This window comes from Muntiacus reevesi, chromosome 6 (genome assembly GCF_963930625.1).
Source record: "Muntiacus reevesi chromosome 6, mMunRee1.1, whole genome shotgun sequence".
Taxonomy (NCBI): Eukaryota; Metazoa; Chordata; class Mammalia; order Artiodactyla; family Cervidae; genus Muntiacus; species Muntiacus reevesi.
The window spans coordinates 7,687,074-7,705,058 of NC_089254.1; the positions used below are offsets into that span (position 1 = coordinate 7,687,074).

Here is a 17,985-nt window from a genome sequence, read left to right on the forward strand (position 1 = left end):
AATAGAAAGTGTTCACATATGTGGTGGTGTTATAGGGCTTAGGGAAAATAAGCTCACTCCTCATTATCTACAGTGGAAGTCACTGAAATTGTTTTAAAATAGCAAAGAATACTAAGCTACAAATACAAAAAAAGTGTACAAACTTTTTTTGTTGTTTTAGTTAATAACTCCCCTGCCCCATAACTTGATTTTTGTAATGAAGAGGCTTGATTCCATTTTTAAATCATTGTAAAAAGTATTTATTTTTATTTATGTATTTTCCTGTGCAGGATCTTTAGTTGCAGCATGCAAACTATTTGCTGCAGCACGTGAGATCTAGTTCTCTGACCAGGGATAGAACCTGAGCCCCCTGCGTTGAGAGTGCGGAATCTCAGCCACTGGACCAGCAGGGAAGTCCTTGGCTCCATTTTTGATGCTTGACTCTTGGCAGCTTCCAGTCCCCACCCCTCTTCCCTATCTTCCTCACATCTGGGCAACCAAGATGAGAAGACCTGTGTAGGTCTTTATAATTAAGTCACTTTAGTCGTGTCTGACTCTTTGCAACGCTAGGGACTGTAGCCCTCCAGGCTCCTCTATCCATGGAATTCTCCAGGCAAGAATACTGGAGTGGGTTGCCATGCCCTCCTCCATGGGATCTTTCCGACCCAGGGATCGAACCCCTGCATTACAGGCAGATTCTTCACCATCTAAGCCACCAGGGAAGCCCCCTAAGAGTCAAAGGGAATTTCAAATAGGGCAGACTTTAGCCCATGTTTAGGAAAATTCCCCACCGTGCCAGCTCCACCCTTTAACCACAGTAAAAGCCCCCATGCTACCCTTCAACCTTTGTCGTTTCCTCATCAGAGCTCTATATGAGCCCTTTCCTGGCTGGGAACCCCAGCTTAGTATTCTTTATTATACTCATGGGCGGACACCCAAATAAATTCCTAAGCGGAATGCTCACCTTTGGGCAGACCGAACTATGCACTTTCTACATGTGCTCAGTTGCTCAGTCGTGTCCAGCCCCATGAACTGTAGCCCACCAGGCTCTATCCATGGGATTTTCCAGGCAAGAATACTGCAGTGGGTTGCCTTTTCCTACTCCATTTTTTCTGTATACTTATCATCAATACATTCCCAAATTGCCCCACCCTCTGTTTTACTATTTCCTTCAGCATTCTTTAAATTCCACTCATTCTACTCAGGTCGTTTTCTTGGTGCTCATTCTCCATGGCCTCTGTCCTGCTCCAGTCCAGCAGATTGGTTGATCTTTAGGCTTCCTTCAGAGCTGTGGTCTTAGATTTTTCTCTTCACTATCACCCAGACTTTCTCGTGTATCAGAATTCCATTCCCTGGATTCCATCTTCTCCTTTCTTATTTCAGTTGAATAAATTATCTCATAGCTCCCTGAAAAATGGACTGATCAAGTAGTGTTTTTGCTCTTTCACATCAGAAAAATATATATTCTGCCCTTTCACTTAGCTACTAATTAGAAGTCATTTCCTTCTACATTCAGTGTGGTTGCTGAGAATTCTAAAGCCATTCTCATACCTAACTCTTTTTAAAATCCTGTTTTTCTTTCCCGAACGTTTTTAGAATATTCTGTGTGTCTACAGGGTTTTCAGTTTCATGATGAATGTGTCTCAGGGTAGGTTTATTTTCATCCATTGTCTTGGAAGCTCAATAGGCTCTTTCAGTTTGGAAAGTCATGTCCATTCATTCTGAGAAATTTTCTTGAATTGGTTCTTTGATAGTTTCATCCCTCCATTTTGTCTGTTCTTTCTTTCTGGAACTCCTCTTATTCAGATATTGCACTTCTTGGACTAGTCTGTACCTTTTTCAACTTTTATCTCCTCTTCTCTTTCTGTTTTACTTACTGAGAGATTTCCTCAATTTTATACTTTAAACCTTCACTGGAAATTTTCTTTTATACTATGATGCTTTTAATATCCAAGAGTTCATCTTTATCCTTTGACTGATACTTTTAAAATCACTAATACCATCTAGCTCTTATTCAGTGGCTGCAATATCATAATATGTCAGTATCTTTGAATCTTTGAAGTTATTAATAATAGTTTTTTTTTCCTCCTGCATCATCTTTATTTCTTGTTTCTTTTCTGTTAGTTTTGGCCACTCTCTTTCTTATTAGAATATTCCATCAACTGTCTAGAGATCCTTGGCTGTCCACCCATATCTAAAAGAGAGGCACTAGAAAGTCTGGGGCAAATTCAGTTTACACGGTTGACTTGTTAACTGTGGGTCTCACTGAAGGGCAATATATTGGGCAGAAGTATGGGAAGAAAGTGAGGAAAGAAGTCTAGGTGTCTTTGAGACAGGAAGGGGGGGCAGGGCACAACCTTTAAAAGAATGACATAGCCCAAGAACATGACATAAACTGATTTGAACCAATTAGGTCTGAGATGTCAGAATCAACTTCCACTTGACCTCAACCTCAGTATATGCTCATTGTAATACATGCCACAGTGGTTCCCGGAATGACTGCAGAAGGTCAGAAAGTGGGTGGTAGCTCAATTCCTGGAAATCTCCACCTCTTTCCCAAAATAGCTGGAATGCTCCTCTAACTCATTCAGTTCAGTTCAGTTGCTCAGTCGTGTATGATTCTTTGTGACCCCATGGACTGCAGCACGCCAGGCCTCCCTGTCCATCACCAACTCCCAGAGTTTACTCAAACTCATGTCCATTGAGTTGGTAATGCCATCCAACCATCTTATCCTCTGTTGTCCCCTTTTCCTCCTGCTTTCAATCCTTCCCAGCATCAGGGTCTTTTCCAATGAGTCAGTTCTTCACATCAGGTGGCCAAAGTATTGGAGTTTCAGCTTCAACATTAGCCTCTCTTTCATCAAGAGGCTGTTTAGTTTTTCTTCACTTTCTGCCATAAGGGTGGTATCATCTGCAAATCTGAGGTTATTGATATTTCTCCCAGCCATCTTGATTCCAGCTTATGCTTCATCCAGCCCAGCGTTTCTCATGATGATGTACTCTGCATATAAGTTAAATAAGCAGGGTGACGATATACAGCCTTGACGTACTCCTTTTCCTATTTGGAACCAGTCTGTTGTTTCATGTCCAGCTCTCTGTTTCTTCCTGACCTGTATACAGATTTCTCAAGAGGCAAGTCAGGAGGTCTGGTATTCCCATCTCTTTAAGAATTTTCCACAGTTTGTGGTGATCCACACAGTCAAAGGCTTTGGCATAGTCAATGAAGCAGAAATAGATGTTTTTCTGGAACTCTCTTGCCTTTTTGATGATTCAGCAGATGTTGGCAATTTGATCTCTGGTTCCTCTGCCCTTTTTAAAACCAGCTTGAACGTCTGGAAGTTCATGGTTCATACATTGTTGAAGCCTGGCTTGGAGAATTTTGAGCATTACTTTACTAGTGTGTGAGATGAGTGCAATTGTGCAGTGGTTTGAACATTTTTTGGCATTGCCCCTTTCTTTGGGATTGGAATGAAAACTGACCTTTTCCAGTCCTGTGGCCACTGGTGAGTTGTCCAAATTTGCTGGCATAATGAGTGCAGCACTTTAACAGCATCATCTTTTAGGATTTGAAATAGCTCAACTGGAATTTGACTAGCTTTGTCACAGTGACAAAGCTATGTTTGTAGTGATGCTTCCTAAGGCTCACTTGACTTCACATTCCAAGATGTCAGGCTCTAAGTGAGTGATCACACCATCGTGATTATCTGGATCATGAAGATCTTTTTTGTACAGTTCTTCTGTGTATTCTTGCCACCACTTCTTAATATCTTCTGCTTCTTAGGTCCTTTAATGAGCCCATCTTTTCATGAAATGTTCCCTTGGTATCTCTAATTTTCTTGAAGAGATCGCTAGTCTTTCTCATTCTATTGTTTTCCTCTATTTCTTTGCACTGATCACTGAGGAAGGCTTTCTTTTCTCTCCTTGCTATTCTTTGGAACTGTGCATTCAAATGGGTATATCTTTCCTTTTCTCCTTTGTTTTTCAGTTCTCTTCTTTTCACAGCTATTTGTAAGGCCTCCTCAGACAGCCATTTTGCTTTTTGCATTTCTTTTTCTTGGAGATGTTCTTGATCCCTGTCTCCTGTACAATGTTGTGAACCTCCATCCATAGTTCATCAGCACTCTGTCTATCTGGTCTAGTCCCTTAAATCTATTTCTCACTTCCACTGTATAATTGTTAGGGATTTGATTTAGGTCATACCTGAATGGTCTAGTGGTTTTCCTTACTTTCTTCAATTTAAGTCTGAATTTGGAAATAAGGAGTTCATGATCTGAGCCACAGTCAGCTCCTGGTCTTGTTTTTGCTGACTGTATAGAGCTTCTCCATCTTCGGCTGCAAAGAATATAATCAATCTGATTTTGGTGCCGACCATCTGGTGATGTCCATGTGTAGAGGCTTCTCTTGTGTTGTTGGAAGAGGGTGTTTGCTATGACTAGTGCATTCTCTTGGCAGAACTCTGTTAGCCTTTGAAGCTCGTCTCATTCATTAGCCTATGTAATTATTACCCAATCCATAAAAACTGACAACCCTATACCCTTGAGCCTCCTTTGCCTTCTGAGATGGTCCATAGTCTGTCTATGGAGTGGTTAAAAGTCTGCGTATAATGCTGGAGACAGGTTTGATCCCTGGATTGGGAAGATGCCCTGGAGAAGGAAATGGCAACTCATTCCAGTATTCATACTGGAGAATCCCCATGGACAGAGGAGCCTGGCTTGCTATCGTCTATGGGGTTGCAAGGAGTTGGACACGACTGAGTGACTAACACCCTCACCTTCTTTCACTTTCTGTCTCTGGAGTGTGCTTCCTTCCTGAATAAACCTTTTTTCTGTTTACCTGGCTCACTCGTGAACTCTTTCCTGTGTGAGAAGAGCCCACACGTAGTGGCCGTCCCTGGGGCCCAGATGGGACCCCCCTCTTGTGCTGCACCCCTCGCCCTGCACCTTGACAGTCACTTACAGACCTTCAGTAGACTGCCTCCCAGTCCGTCCAGCTGCTGGCTTAGGAATCAGCTTTCTTGGGACTGACAAGTCAACTACGACTCAACCATTATTCTTCCAGTTCCCAAATTTTTTTGGTGCCATTTTTTCTTTCAATATCTATCTGCTGGTGGACTTACACTTTTAAAAAAATGCATTCATTATCATTTTAGTGGGTTTACAGGAGGAACAGAGACTCCTGAGTGTTCTCTGACTTTCTAGTAGGACTGAGAGCGTATGTGGTCTTTACTGTATGATTATTGAAGTGCCTACCTTTTTGGCCCTCCTGAAATTCACTGGCCTTATAGCATGTCCATTCTCTACGTGGGCCACCTTTCAGTTTCTTGAATGTAGTACAGTCTCCCTTTATGCCATCTGGTCCCCATAGTGCTGATCCCTCTTCCAGGAGCTCCTGCTTGTCCCTCGAATGCCTCCATGGATCTTTTATGTCTCAGTTTAGGTTGATTGCTCAGAGTGGACATCACTGACCTTCAGCTTAGGGTGAAATCTCCCCGATGGAGTCTCCATAGCATCCAGTCCTTCCCCTATTTTATTTTTAAAAATTTTTATTGTTTTTTTGGCTGCGTCATGTTGCATGTGGGATCTTAGTTCTCCAAACAGGGTTCAAACCTGCACCCCCAGCAGTGGAAATGCAGGGTCTTAATCACTGGACCACCAGGGACGTCTCCTTCCCCTACCGTAAGATGGGCCACCTCTTATTTTCCCTCACTAGTCTGTTAAGCTCTGTGGCGGCAGGGCTTGTGACCATGCTCTGCTTCCTTCACTGCAGGATATCCACGTCTTAGCACAGTGCCTAGGACACAGTAGGCGCTCAGATTGTATTTGATGAATAGACAAATGAAGACAAGTAAAAGGACTTGCTTGTGATAAGAGAACAGAGTTAGTACTGGACATCCATTCTTGCAATCTTTTCTATTAAACTATATTGGCCTATTCCTCGGTTAGAAGAAATCACAACAGACTTGATTTGGGAAAGGAGATAACAGTCCCTTAAATTTGCATATAGGCAGTACCAGGATAATTGTTTATCTCTGCTACAACAAAATCCAATAGACTAGGTGACTTAAAAACAACAAAAAATTAATTTCCCACAGTTCTAGAGGTTGAAACTCCAAGATCTTGGACTTCTCTTGGACAGTCTATCTCTGGTTTACAAGTGAGGAAGCAGAGCATTGGTAATATTATACAAGTCACAAGAGAAGGTTCTAGAACTGAGAATTAGTTCTCTTCTGGCTCCTAATCCCGTTTTATTTTTTACTGCTTGAGACACATCTAGGACTTATGTCTCCAAGCTTATTGCCTTTTATGCTTCATGGATATTTCTGTGTTGTCCTCTAGGTAAATTTAACTTTCATCAAATAACTACCATCATGTTGCTGTTTAAAGACTAAATCAGCGGTTCTCATTTGCTACAGGTTGTGCAGAATCATCTTGGAGGGTTTTTCAATCTCTTTGTGCCCCATTCCTCCTCCTATCCTTGCCTAGCGGTCCTTTGAAAATGCTACCCGAGAGCTATACACTGAATATTTGTGTGCCCCAGCCCCGCCACCCAAAATTCATGCTTTAAAAACTGGCTCCCAGTGTGACAGTATTTGAAGGGTCTTAGAGAGATGATTTGGGTATGAGAGTGAAGCTGTCAAAAATAGGATTAGTGCCCTTACAAAGAGGCCCCGAAGAGCTTCCTCATCCCTTTTGCTATAGGAGGACACAGTGAGAAGTTGACAGTCTTCAACCCAGAAGAGGGTTCTCAGCAGAACTCAGCCATGCTGGCACCTTGGACTTGCAGCCTCTGGAAGCATGGGAAATTAATTTTTGTTGTTTTACCCAGTCTGTTGTATTTTGTTATAGCAGCCTGAACAAAGACACCAACTAGTTTTGATACGACTCACCTTCATAGAAAACGAAGTATTGGATTAACTATTAGTTATGAGCAAAATTGCATGAATCCATTACTGACACATGATACAATGGTTCAACAAGTGACAGTTTTAGAATGATCAGTTCATTTATAAACACTAATTAAAACACTATTTTTCAAAGTCAAGTGTATATCTCCATGCGACTCCATGGACTATAGCCTGCCAGGTTCCTCTGTCCATGGAATTCTCCAGGCAAGACTACTGAGTGAGTACCCATTCCCTTCTCCAGGGCATCTTTCCCACTCAGGGATTGGACCTGAAGTTCCTACACTGCAGGCAGATTCTTTATTGTCTGAGCTACCAGGGAAGCCCTATCTTTTAACATCACACTTTTAATTTCTTCCTGTAAGGAAGGAAAAGGCAAGACACAACACTAGAGTTTAGGAGTTTTGATCCATCCATTGGCCTATTTGAGTCTGGCCAGTTCCTTGCTCTCTCTCTCTGCTTTAGAATAGTTCCTTTCTATATAATAAGGACAACCATAATTATATCCAAAATATACCAAAAGAAAAAGAAGACACCACAAAAGTTGTTAGAAAAATGCTTTATGAAAGAAGAGATTTTGGTAACCAAAGTGTGTCTCAGTCTAAAACTGGAACCTGTGTAATGCTCTGGGAGATAGTCTCTTGGCATCTCTAGGCCCATTTCCTTTATGTAACATAGTGATAATGATAATGTCCTTGGAGTAATATGGGTTCAAATAAGATGAGATCATCAGTTTATAGCCCAGTATAAAGCCATAAGTTATTCTAGTTACATTTTACAATTATAAATAGTAAGCCATTTTAGCTAGGAAATATGGTATGTCCAGTGACACCATCAATACAGTTATCTTATGGATAGTTTTTCTGGCTTGTAAGCACTTGATTAGAACAGGTATATGAATGTAGTTGAACTGTCAAGGGCCTTGGGAAGAAAGACTGTAATTTTTTTTTAAAAAGACTAGGATGGTTTTGGTTAAAAAAAAAGCTACATTTCTAAATTTAATTACTCTTAACAGGACTTGTCTAGACTGACCAAAAGGCACAGGGTTTGGGTTCCCTGGAAGTATTAACTTCTGACTGTTTTTGCATTCATGTCCAGAGCTCAATTACAGTACTGGTCTCTGAAGTTTCATTCTGATGGGTGCGACAGGACGCACTGAGATTGATGACAACCATAAATTGGGACCCTCTAGTAATGACACATGTGTACCAAACACACAAGCCACACCAAAGGGATAACTGAGTGAGTCATGAGTTAGTTCGAAATGATAGTAGTATATATTTTCTCGTACAAAATTCTATTGTACAAATAATACGACAGTGAAAAACAAGAGTGAGAGGCCATTCTTATTTTTAAGTATGGTTTAATAGGGGGCTTCCCTCATGGTTCAGCTGGTAGAGAATCTGCCTGCAATGCAGGAGACCTGGCTTTGATCCCTGGGTTGGGAAGATCCCTTGGAGAAGGGAATGGTTACCCACCAGAATTCTTGCTTGGAGAATTCCTTGGATAGAGGAGCCTGGCAGGTTTGGGCTTCCCTGGTAGCTCAGATGGTAAAGAATCTGCCTGCAGTGCAGGAGACCCCCGGTTTGATCCCTGGGTCGTTTACCAGATCTTTAATGATTTAACAGGAGAGGGGAATTTATCAATATTTCAATGCACACCTTGACCTTGATAGTTTATTTTCTTCAAAACTATTCTGAGCTAATTTATCCCTAACACCATTTGAATGGGTTTGCAACTTCTTTGTTCTTTCTGCAGTCATTTGAAAGTAGGTCAGCTGACTTATATCCCTTGGTCTCCTGAAATATATGATGAAAAAAATATAGAATTACCTGCAAAATAATCAGACAAAAATAGGTTTTATTCCCGAACAAACTGAGAGGTTTGTGTCAGCACTGAGTGATTTCTGTGAAAGTGAAAAGGATTTGGATTATGAGTGACCAGGTAATGGATGAGTGATAGAACGGGAGAGAATGAGGCAGGAGACCCTCCATTTACCTGCGTGTGAGAAACATTGGTTCCTTCCATTTCCCTCCCTTTTTTTGATTTTAATTTAAAAAAATTGCCTTAAAAATTTATTATTCATTTATCTGTTTTTGACTTTGCCACACCGCAGGCATGTGGGATCCTAGTTCCCTGACCAGGGATCAAACCTGCACCCCCTGCAGGGGAAATGCAGAGTCTTAACCATTAGACCACCAGGGAAGTTCTCCCTTTCTTAAATTTTAATTTTCTCTTTGTCAAAACAACAACAATAACAAAAAGGAACCCTTAAGACTTGACATTACCCAACAGCTGGAACATAAAAGTCAGTGTTTTGACTTCCATGTACCAGTTTCACTGAGACTCACTGGGAACTTGGTATAGGTCACCTAAACTTGTGCTACTTCAGTTCCTGGATGTGTTAAAAAAAAAAAAAGGATAATATTTGATCCTAAAAATAATTAACTAGGGTAACTGTTTAGAGTTCTAAGAGGATATTTAATTAGGCAAGTTTCCAACACTTTAATAACTACATTCAACTATGTGCTGTAATCATTAGCTATCTACCATAGTTAAATTCTAAATATTTACATTAATAAACATATATTTTCACTTTAACTTCGCTTTCCAACTCTAGTCCCCACATCCTTGTTTCATGGATTTCTTTTCTCTGATAATATCTTCTGATACTGTTTCAGATCAGTAAAGCTGCTTCTGCTGGAACTTAAGATTCTAATCAAATCCTCTATATTTCATCTCATTTGGATTAAGATTCATTCCCTTAAAATTAACTGCCAGCATATGAGCCTACTATTTTTCTTATATGAACAAGATCCATTCATAAGAGCATAATTTATGTACAACATGACTAGTGTATCTTAGTTAAATTTCACAACATTTTTATTAGTGGATCTTTGTCTGTCTTACTTGTGTATTAATTACTCTTCATTAATGTATCCCAGTGTATGAGCTGAGAGAGGAGAAGTGTCACCATTCAACTTAGAATTTTGCAGCTATGGATGACCCTAGAGGTCAGCTAGTTGAAAATCATCATTTCATAGATAATGAAGTGGGTAAGTCACTTGTCTAAGGCCAGACAACATCTGGGGATATAATAGGGATGAGAACCCTTGAGTCCTGGGTCTCCAACCACCTGCTGGTATTACTCTAGGCCTAACTAATACACTTTGATCCCTGGGTCAGGAAGATCCCCTAGAGGAGGAAATGGCAACCCACTCCAGTATTCTTGCCTGGAGAATCCCATGGACAGAGGAGCCTGGGGGGCTATGGTCCACAGGGTCACAAAGAGTCAGACATAACTGAGCAAATTAATACACACACATGCTTTAACTGATGAATTTGATTCACTTCCACCCATGCTGGGTTCAGCCCCTCAGTAGGCTTATCTGTTTATAGGCAGATGCTACACCTTTAATTCACGCCAGTCAAAACTATAACCTTCTTTACCAGAGGTTCAAACAGAGAACTGGAACAGATCCATTCTCCCACTGGAAATACATATGCCATACAGATGCTGGAGAACCATCTTTGTCCCTGAGGACAACATGTAACTTCTCAGTGGCAGTGATATGTTGCGAATTCATCTGAGAGTGAAAGTGAAAGTACTAGTCGCTCAGTGGTGTCTGACTCTTTGGACCCCGTGGACTGTAGACCCCAGGCTCCTCTGTCCATGAGATTTCCCAGGCAAGAATACTGGGGTGGGTAGCCATTTCCCCCTCCAGGGGAGCCTCCTAACCCAGGGACTGAACCTCGGTCTCCAGCACTGCAGGCAGATTTCCTCCTGTCTGAGCCATGACAAATATTTAATTCACATCCACTATGAAACAGGTATTATACCTTTCATATCTAGGGCCCTACAGTCCATGGGGTCACAAAAAAATTGGATATCACTTAGTGACTAAACAACACCACCCAAGGCCCTAGCCCTTGGGGAACTTACACTCTAAAATGAAGGCAAATGTGAAACACATAACCATACCAAGAGTTGAGCCTGGGCATGCCCTGGTGGTCCAGTGGGTAGGACTCTGGGTTCTCGATGCAGAGGGCACAGGCGCTAGTCCTAGTCCGGGAACTAAGATTCTGAAAGCTGGGCAGCACAGTAAAAAGAAAGTTGAATCCTATAACTTAAGTGTACATAGCTTAAAAGTATCCAGTTAAAATTTCCTTTTTAATATCACAGTTTCTTGGAAATTAGCCATTTTAATTTTTAACCAATGAAGGAAGCAGATATCTTGGGAAGTTGAGTTTTCATACTTGCCAAGCTTTACATGGTCCACTACTAAGAACTGTTTCTCCTGCAAGATATACCATTGCAGTTAGGTGAAATTTTTTTGGAGAGGGATAGGTAAAAATGTAGTAAATATTATGTTTATGTTTAAATTATTATTTCTTTTATTATAAAATTAATGCATTTTGAGGGGTACCCTTAAAATTCTATTTAAGGGTACAAAGTACAAAGAAAACATTCTCTCTATCCTGCGCATACACACTTAGCTTTTTGTTCCTCTTCAGAAATTTTCTAAGCATATAGAAACATATATATGTCTATTTTTTCTTATAACTATGAAAATGGGTTAATGGTAAATATAGTTTTTTTCAATAACCCAAAACGTATTTATATATCCCCACATATTGATCTATTTCATTTTTTAAAACGTTTACCTACTATACCATAGACTGCGTATACCATAATTTATTCAAACAGAAGTTGATCTTTTAAAAAGTCAATGACACTAAATACTGGGAAGGTAAAACAGAGAATATGAATATATATATGTATACACACACACACACATATATATAAACATATTTACACACACGAAACGTTGTCAGAATGAATAATAGGATTAATAGGCTAGCCACAGAGGCACCATAGTCAAAGTCCATTCAGTTAATGACTACTTCATCGCTGTTGCCTGATAGGTACAATCCATCAGTATTTTGATTGGTGGCTTTAGACTTTCCATTCAAAGCTGCTGATACCTTTCTCCCCAACTAACCTGATGTAGAGGTAAAAGTCAAACCTGCTCCTGTCTGAAGTCACACTTGGTACTGTCAGTAACATCTAGGTAGCGTCACCAGGACCCAACATCCATTTCAACTCATCCCTTTAACTTTCTTAAGGAATTCTCCACCCTCCTCTGCTCCCCACTAGGGTAGACTTCCTGTCTTTTATCAGTTGCCATTTATCAAGATCCTATAATGTGCTCAGTGCAGAGCAAATCGAAGTGTTCACCTCACAATTTAAGGAAGGCAGGGGGCTAGTTTTTGTTTTCAGATAAAAGTCTATTAATAAAACATAAACTCCCTAAAACTTCCTTTAAACCAAACAGCATTGTCACATGCTCAGAAACTCTCATTACTTTCATAGCCAGATGACTCAAGATTACTACATTTCTATTCATAAGGAGTTTGTTGGCCCGAAATCAACACAGTCAGGCCTTTCCCCTATCTTCCTTTTTTCTCCCTTGGGAAACAGAGTTTTGGAGGCTCGCTGCAGAATGAAGACGATATGTGTCTGCTGCCTAAACTGTAGGTTCTGGGATTTTATAAAGCCCGAACTCCCCTTTTAAAATTCTTTTTCTTTTTTTTTTTTTTTTTTGAGATTGGGGAAGTGGAGGTCTGAATTTTTTTTTTTTTTTTTTTGCCTCTAAGCCTTTCAATTTAGAACCGTATTCTAAAAATGGTAGATAGACTAAGGCCTTCTGCTTGCTACTTACTATAGAACTGGGTATTCATATCAGAAATCAGCCGCGTCTACATTACCGTCTGTCACTCAGCATGACGGGGGATGAAGGGAACAGACCACCAGCCCTGCCCCGCCTGGGGAGTTTAACACTTGAAGCTTCTGCTTTTGCACTTGACTCTTCTAAAAAACGGGCCCACCTTCCTGTTTAGTTCTTTCGCTTCACAGTTTCCTTGTCAAAACTGAAGAAAAAAAAAGTCACCGTCAAACCTGGGTGCATCCCCGAGGCTTTTCCACTCCTCGGACCGGGAGGAAGCTATCTCGGCCAACCCCACCTCTACCCTCCCCCCCCCCCCCCCCCGCTCTTTTCACAGGCGATCGTGGCAGGGACAAAATCGCTGTGATAAAGCATCCAGGCTCACCCCCCTTCCTTTCGGGGCCTCCCCACCCGGCGAGACCGGGTTCCCAGCGGCGGCCGGCTCCCAGCCTTGCCCGATCGCGTTCCTCCGCCGGCCGGGGTCCTGGAGCGCGCGGGCCCTGCTGGCTGCCGGGGGAGGCGCGCGGGGGCGCGAGCGGGCCGGGGAGGGCGGCAGGGAACGTGGGCTCCGGGCCGGGGGCCGAGGTCGCGCCGGGGTCCCGCGCCCCGGGGGCCTGCGCCAGAGGGAAGGCGGGGCCGAGGCGGCGGCGGCGGCGGCGGCGGCGGGAGGGGGTTGAGGGCGGGGCGGCTGGCGGATCCGCGCCGCGGTTTTCTCTCCCGAGCGCCCGAAACTCGGGGCTGAGAACTTCTCCCCGCCCGCGCCCCGCGCGCTCGGCCACCGCCCCCCCAGCCCGGGCGCCCGCATCTCGTTCCCGGCCCGCCCCCGCCCCGCCTCCGCCCGCGCCGCCCCCACCGCCGGCCGCCGGCCGCGCTTCTCTCGGTTACAAAGGAGGGAAAATGAGCTGGGCGGCGGCGGCGCGGCGCGGGGCCACCACGGCGGCGGCTGCAATCGCGGCCGCCCCCGGCACCACGTAGAACGCCCCCGCCCGTCCAGCCGCGGCCCAGGCCCGAGCCGAGCCTGCCGCTCCTCGCTAGCCTCCCCAGCCCTGCGCCTCGCCTCCCGGCCCGAGGAGGAGGTGCAGGAGGTGCAGGAGGCGGAGGAGGCGCCGCCTTCGCCGCGCCGCGCGCCCTCGCCGTTGTCTGCGCTGCGCTCTGGACCAGTTTGGGGAAGTTGCCCGAGCCCCGTGTCGCCCAGATGTGCGACCTCATTGAGCCGCAGCCGGCCGAGAAGATCGGCAAGATGAAGAAGTTGCGGAGAACTTTGTCGGATAGTTTCAGCCGCATTGGTAAGTGGCGTGCTGTCCCGGGCACCCGGCCCGGCGCCCTCGGCCCCGCACTTCTGGCACTAGCGGCTCGGGGGCCACCCGGGGCTGGCGTGGGGTGCGCTGCGCGCGAAGGGTGGGGGGGACAGTGCCCGGGACCTGGGGGAGGGCGACGACAAAAAGGAGGGACACCTCTTGCCCTCATGATCCGAGGGTTCATTTGTGCATGATCGTAAGCCTACGATTTGGATTCCCTCTCCTCGCCGCTAGCGCTCCTGCCTTCGCGCCCGCGGGGGACGGGCGAGGGCACGCTCCGGCCCCGCTGCGCTCCCAGCTGCGCGGCCGCCTGGGTCACTTCCCCCCCCCCCCTCCCCCCTCAGGCCTTGGTATTGGGTGTTTAGTCAGTAATTTAACTTTGGGAATTGGTGAAATGTTGAATTTGTGCCATGGTATTGTTTAACATCCAGCCTAACGAGAAGTGGGACAGATACCTTGGGATCTTTTGTTCGGTACTTCGGGTCCTCGAAAGCGAGATTTGGTTGTTGAGTCCCGAGTTCTCTGAATCTTTCCATTGCTGCAGAGAAATGCGCGCTGTGAACCTGTCTGAACATTTTAGGAGTAAGTCTCCCAAACTTCTTCCATATACTAGCGCTCCAGGGCTATTGTCTTTAAATCAGCCGGCCAATTGACTGACAGATAGCCGACCGAGAAATATTTGGGACATTTAAGAATAAATCCGTGTCGCAGACTATAACAGGGCGACAACAGTGTCACGTGGAATGGGTTGGTTCGATTTCTAGGTTTGGCCATAAAACCCCCCTTTACCTTACAACGGCGACTACCTCTGCTAACATCTTAACTTTCATTTACACAGGCAACTCTTTTCAGCAGGAAAATGGTACAAGTACTAATACCTCAGAGTCCCTAAGAAGCCTTTAGAGTCTCTCTAACCTTTGTTTCACTTAATATGTCACCCATGTTAATGAAGGTGTTAATGGAAATTAAACGTAAGGTGCTTCATGCCTTAAACTAAAACCGTGGAGTGCATATGAGTATTGTCCTTGTCCTTCCATCCATTCATTTAAAAATAGTGGTATAAGTGCATCGTGAAATATGCAAACTTCCCTCAAGTCAAAATATGTTTTTAGTCTAGGTTTCTTTGTTGTCTTCTAACTTAAAAAATTTAATATTGTTATACGTAAACTTTCCCAAGATGACCATAAAGTTATGGTATGAAACCAATATTTAGCCCTGGTTTATTTATTTTGTGTATTGGGTATTTGCAGTTTTATGAGTTAGGGATGCCTATGAAGAGTCCTTGCATTCAAATGAAGTTTGAAGCCAAGAAGAGTGTGAGAGAGCAAGGTGTTGAGTCGCTGTGCATTATTAAGAAGGATGTTTGAGCCCCTGACCCAAACTATCACAGAGGCAGATTCTGGAGTCCATTAAGCCCTGTTCTAAAAGGCACTAAGTGTTTTACTAATGCTAATGACTCTGTTGGAACCCATCCAGTTTTGTGTTAAATAATTCATTGCAATTGAGTCTCAGTAAGAAGCCATGGACATTAATATAAAAATTCCTTATGTTTAAATAATTTCAAGGTTTTGATCGACAATCAGTAAAATTTGGATTAACTACAATGCTGGCAAATGTGATATTGTTGTTAATTGGATCTTATAGCTTACAGAGATTTAGTGATGTGGAACTCTTTTTGATTCCAATTCTTGTGAAAATATCTTCTAAGTTCTAGTAGATTTTTACCTCCTTCTTTTCAGAAGCAGTACAGTGCTGTGAACATAACTGATTATTTCTTGTATTGATGGAGGGTCACGTTTCTGAATAGCAAATCTCACTCTGGAACACTGTAAAAGGAGATAAAGAGGGTTAAGTGATTCTGTACACCAAGCTCAAGACATTCATTAGAAGTAGCATTACAGAAGAGAAGTCTTTGTTATCTACATATTTTTTAAAGTTTTATTTGCAAAACCAAAAGGCAATGAGATGGATCCTGTTGTTTAAGGATTTTTAAGGTTGTTGAGTTGAAGCGTCGCATAGATTAAAGGCTGTGTGTCAGCTGGATTGGGGTCTCCAGTGTCATCGGTTCTAGTGGAGTGACCTTGGACAGGTCCCTCACCTCTGAGCTCGCTTTTCAAACTCCTTTGTTATTGGCACTTAGTTAAGTAACGCATAAGATGTCCTGTGTTGTATGGGATTGAAGGCTCCGTAGGTGTTACTAATGTGTTATGTTAGTGATTACAACATCCTGACATACGGATCTTCTGGTGGGAAGCAAGAGAAAAGAAGTGGCCATTGACTTGATAGTAGAGTTAATCTGAAACGTGGATGGGTTTGGGAGTTAGGCTGATCTGGGCTCGAATCCCATTTCTGTTGCGTGCTCTGTACTTTGGCCAACTAGCAGAATTTCCCTAAATCCTTCTCATCTGTCAGTTTTCTTAAGGCCGTTATGAAGATTAGATCAGATAAAACACATAAATTGTCTAGTGAATATCTGTCCCATGGTGAAGATTGATACTGGAGGCTGTTATTGTTCCTTCTGATTTCTCTTTATCTTCTCTATCTTCTTCCTTTCTTCGTTGGTACTTCTTGAGGAGATCAAAGAGTGAATGGTTTATTCCTGCTGAGTAATTCAGCATCTCAGTATATTTATTCCCTTTAACCAATCTACTATGGGTTTTGAAATAAACATACTGACTTTATTTTGCTTTTTTAGTATGACTCAAAAGTATAGTTTGTTATATGGTAAAATATATAGCATCATTGTTTAGCCGTGAGAAATTAGTAATCATCTACAGAAAATGAGGACAGTTTTTGAAAGTCTGTGATTTTCATTAATTATGGATTAATAATCCATTATTATAAAAGATTAATAATAACTCTAACTATATATCAGTGACATTGCTAATGTTTAATTTATTTGCACATGCAAGATCAGCCAACTTTGTCACTACCCACTTCAAATACAGCTGATCTGATATTACTCTATTATAAAAGGTCTAATAAAATACACTGGCTTTCAAGCCATAGCACTCTAATTTATGACATTTGCCAGGGACTGACACAGCTATAGTTCTTTTGTAAGATAGGTGTAATTGAATTTCAAAATCATCCATTGATTTCAGTAGTGAGTATTTACGGTTTTTTCCTAAATAGTGTTAGCGTGTTCACTTATTAGGAATTACTATAGTTGTCTCACTTAAAAAAATTAGCATAAACAGAGACAAATGGGAACTTGATTGTTTAAATATTAAAATCCATTTCCTCTTTTCTTTCCTTGTTTCTTTTATTTTCAGATGACTGCTTAGAAGGAGAAAGGCTTTCTGTAATACCTAATGTGAGGTTAAGGTTGAACTGATGTTTCTTTATATTCGTTTGAATGCATTTCTTCACACTTAACTTGGATTATCTCCCTGAGAAAGGAAGTTTATACTCTGTGATATTTGAGATGAACCCTATGTATACCATTTCTTTAAAAGATGAAGTTTGTGAGATAACTGAAAAAAAGGAAGAGGCTGTGGTTACGTTGAAATTGGGGGTTTGTTATTTTGTTCTGTAAGTGTAATTTTAGAGTCCAGCTGTCACTTGATAAATCCATTCTGTCAAAAAGAGATATGTAAGGTTAAAGACTCACATGCAAAATTGAACTATTGCACCATATCCTCCCCTTCCCCATGCAGTTTCAAAAGACTTCACTTTGAAAACTGATATGGAACTTATATCTATGATTCTCTCATAAGAGACAATAGTTCCTGGTTTTCATACGCCAAAACTTAATGTATCTCAAAGGGTAAGATGCTATTCTTTTGCCTTGGAGTACAGCTCATTAATTCCACAAATAATTATTGAGTACTTCCTGTGTGCTGGATATGGTGCTGGTGTTCAGAGTCAGTGACCATTGATACGGCTCCTGTCCCTCAAAGACTTTAAGAGAACACAGGCCAATGAATGAGCATCGACAAATTCTACCAGGAAGATTAGCATCATTTTCTGTTGGAGAACATCAGAGGAATACCATTTTAGTCTTGGTGAGATCATGGAAAGACTTCTGGAGGGAGCAGGGTCTGAGCAGAGGACTGAATAGAATATCTGACTTTGTTAG

At 42.5% G+C, this 17,985-nt stretch overlaps 1 protein-coding gene and 1 long non-coding RNA gene across 2 annotated transcripts in view; one reads left to right on the forward strand and one right to left on the reverse strand.

Moving 5' to 3' along the window:
* Positions 1 to 8,207: 8,207 nt before the first annotated feature.
* Positions 8,208 to 13,044, reverse strand: LOC136171082 (uncharacterized). Its single transcript, XR_010663740.1, has 3 exons — positions 12,992 to 13,044; positions 12,770 to 12,811; positions 8,208 to 8,679 (listed from the first exon to the last, which is right to left on the reverse strand). It is a non-coding gene; the product is annotated as an uncharacterized lncRNA (long non-coding RNA).
* A 397-nt stretch (positions 13,045 to 13,441) lies between these two features.
* CDK14 (cyclin dependent kinase 14) overlaps positions 13,442 to 17,985 on the forward strand; it is a 634,831-nt gene continuing 630,287 nt past the window's right edge. Inside the window, exon 1 of the mRNA XM_065939116.1 lies at positions 13,442 to 13,892. Within this exon, the coding sequence (XP_065795188.1) occupies positions 13,802 to 13,892 (91 nt within the window). The 5' untranslated portion in view covers positions 13,442 to 13,801. The remainder of the gene's footprint in view (positions 13,893 to 17,985) is intronic.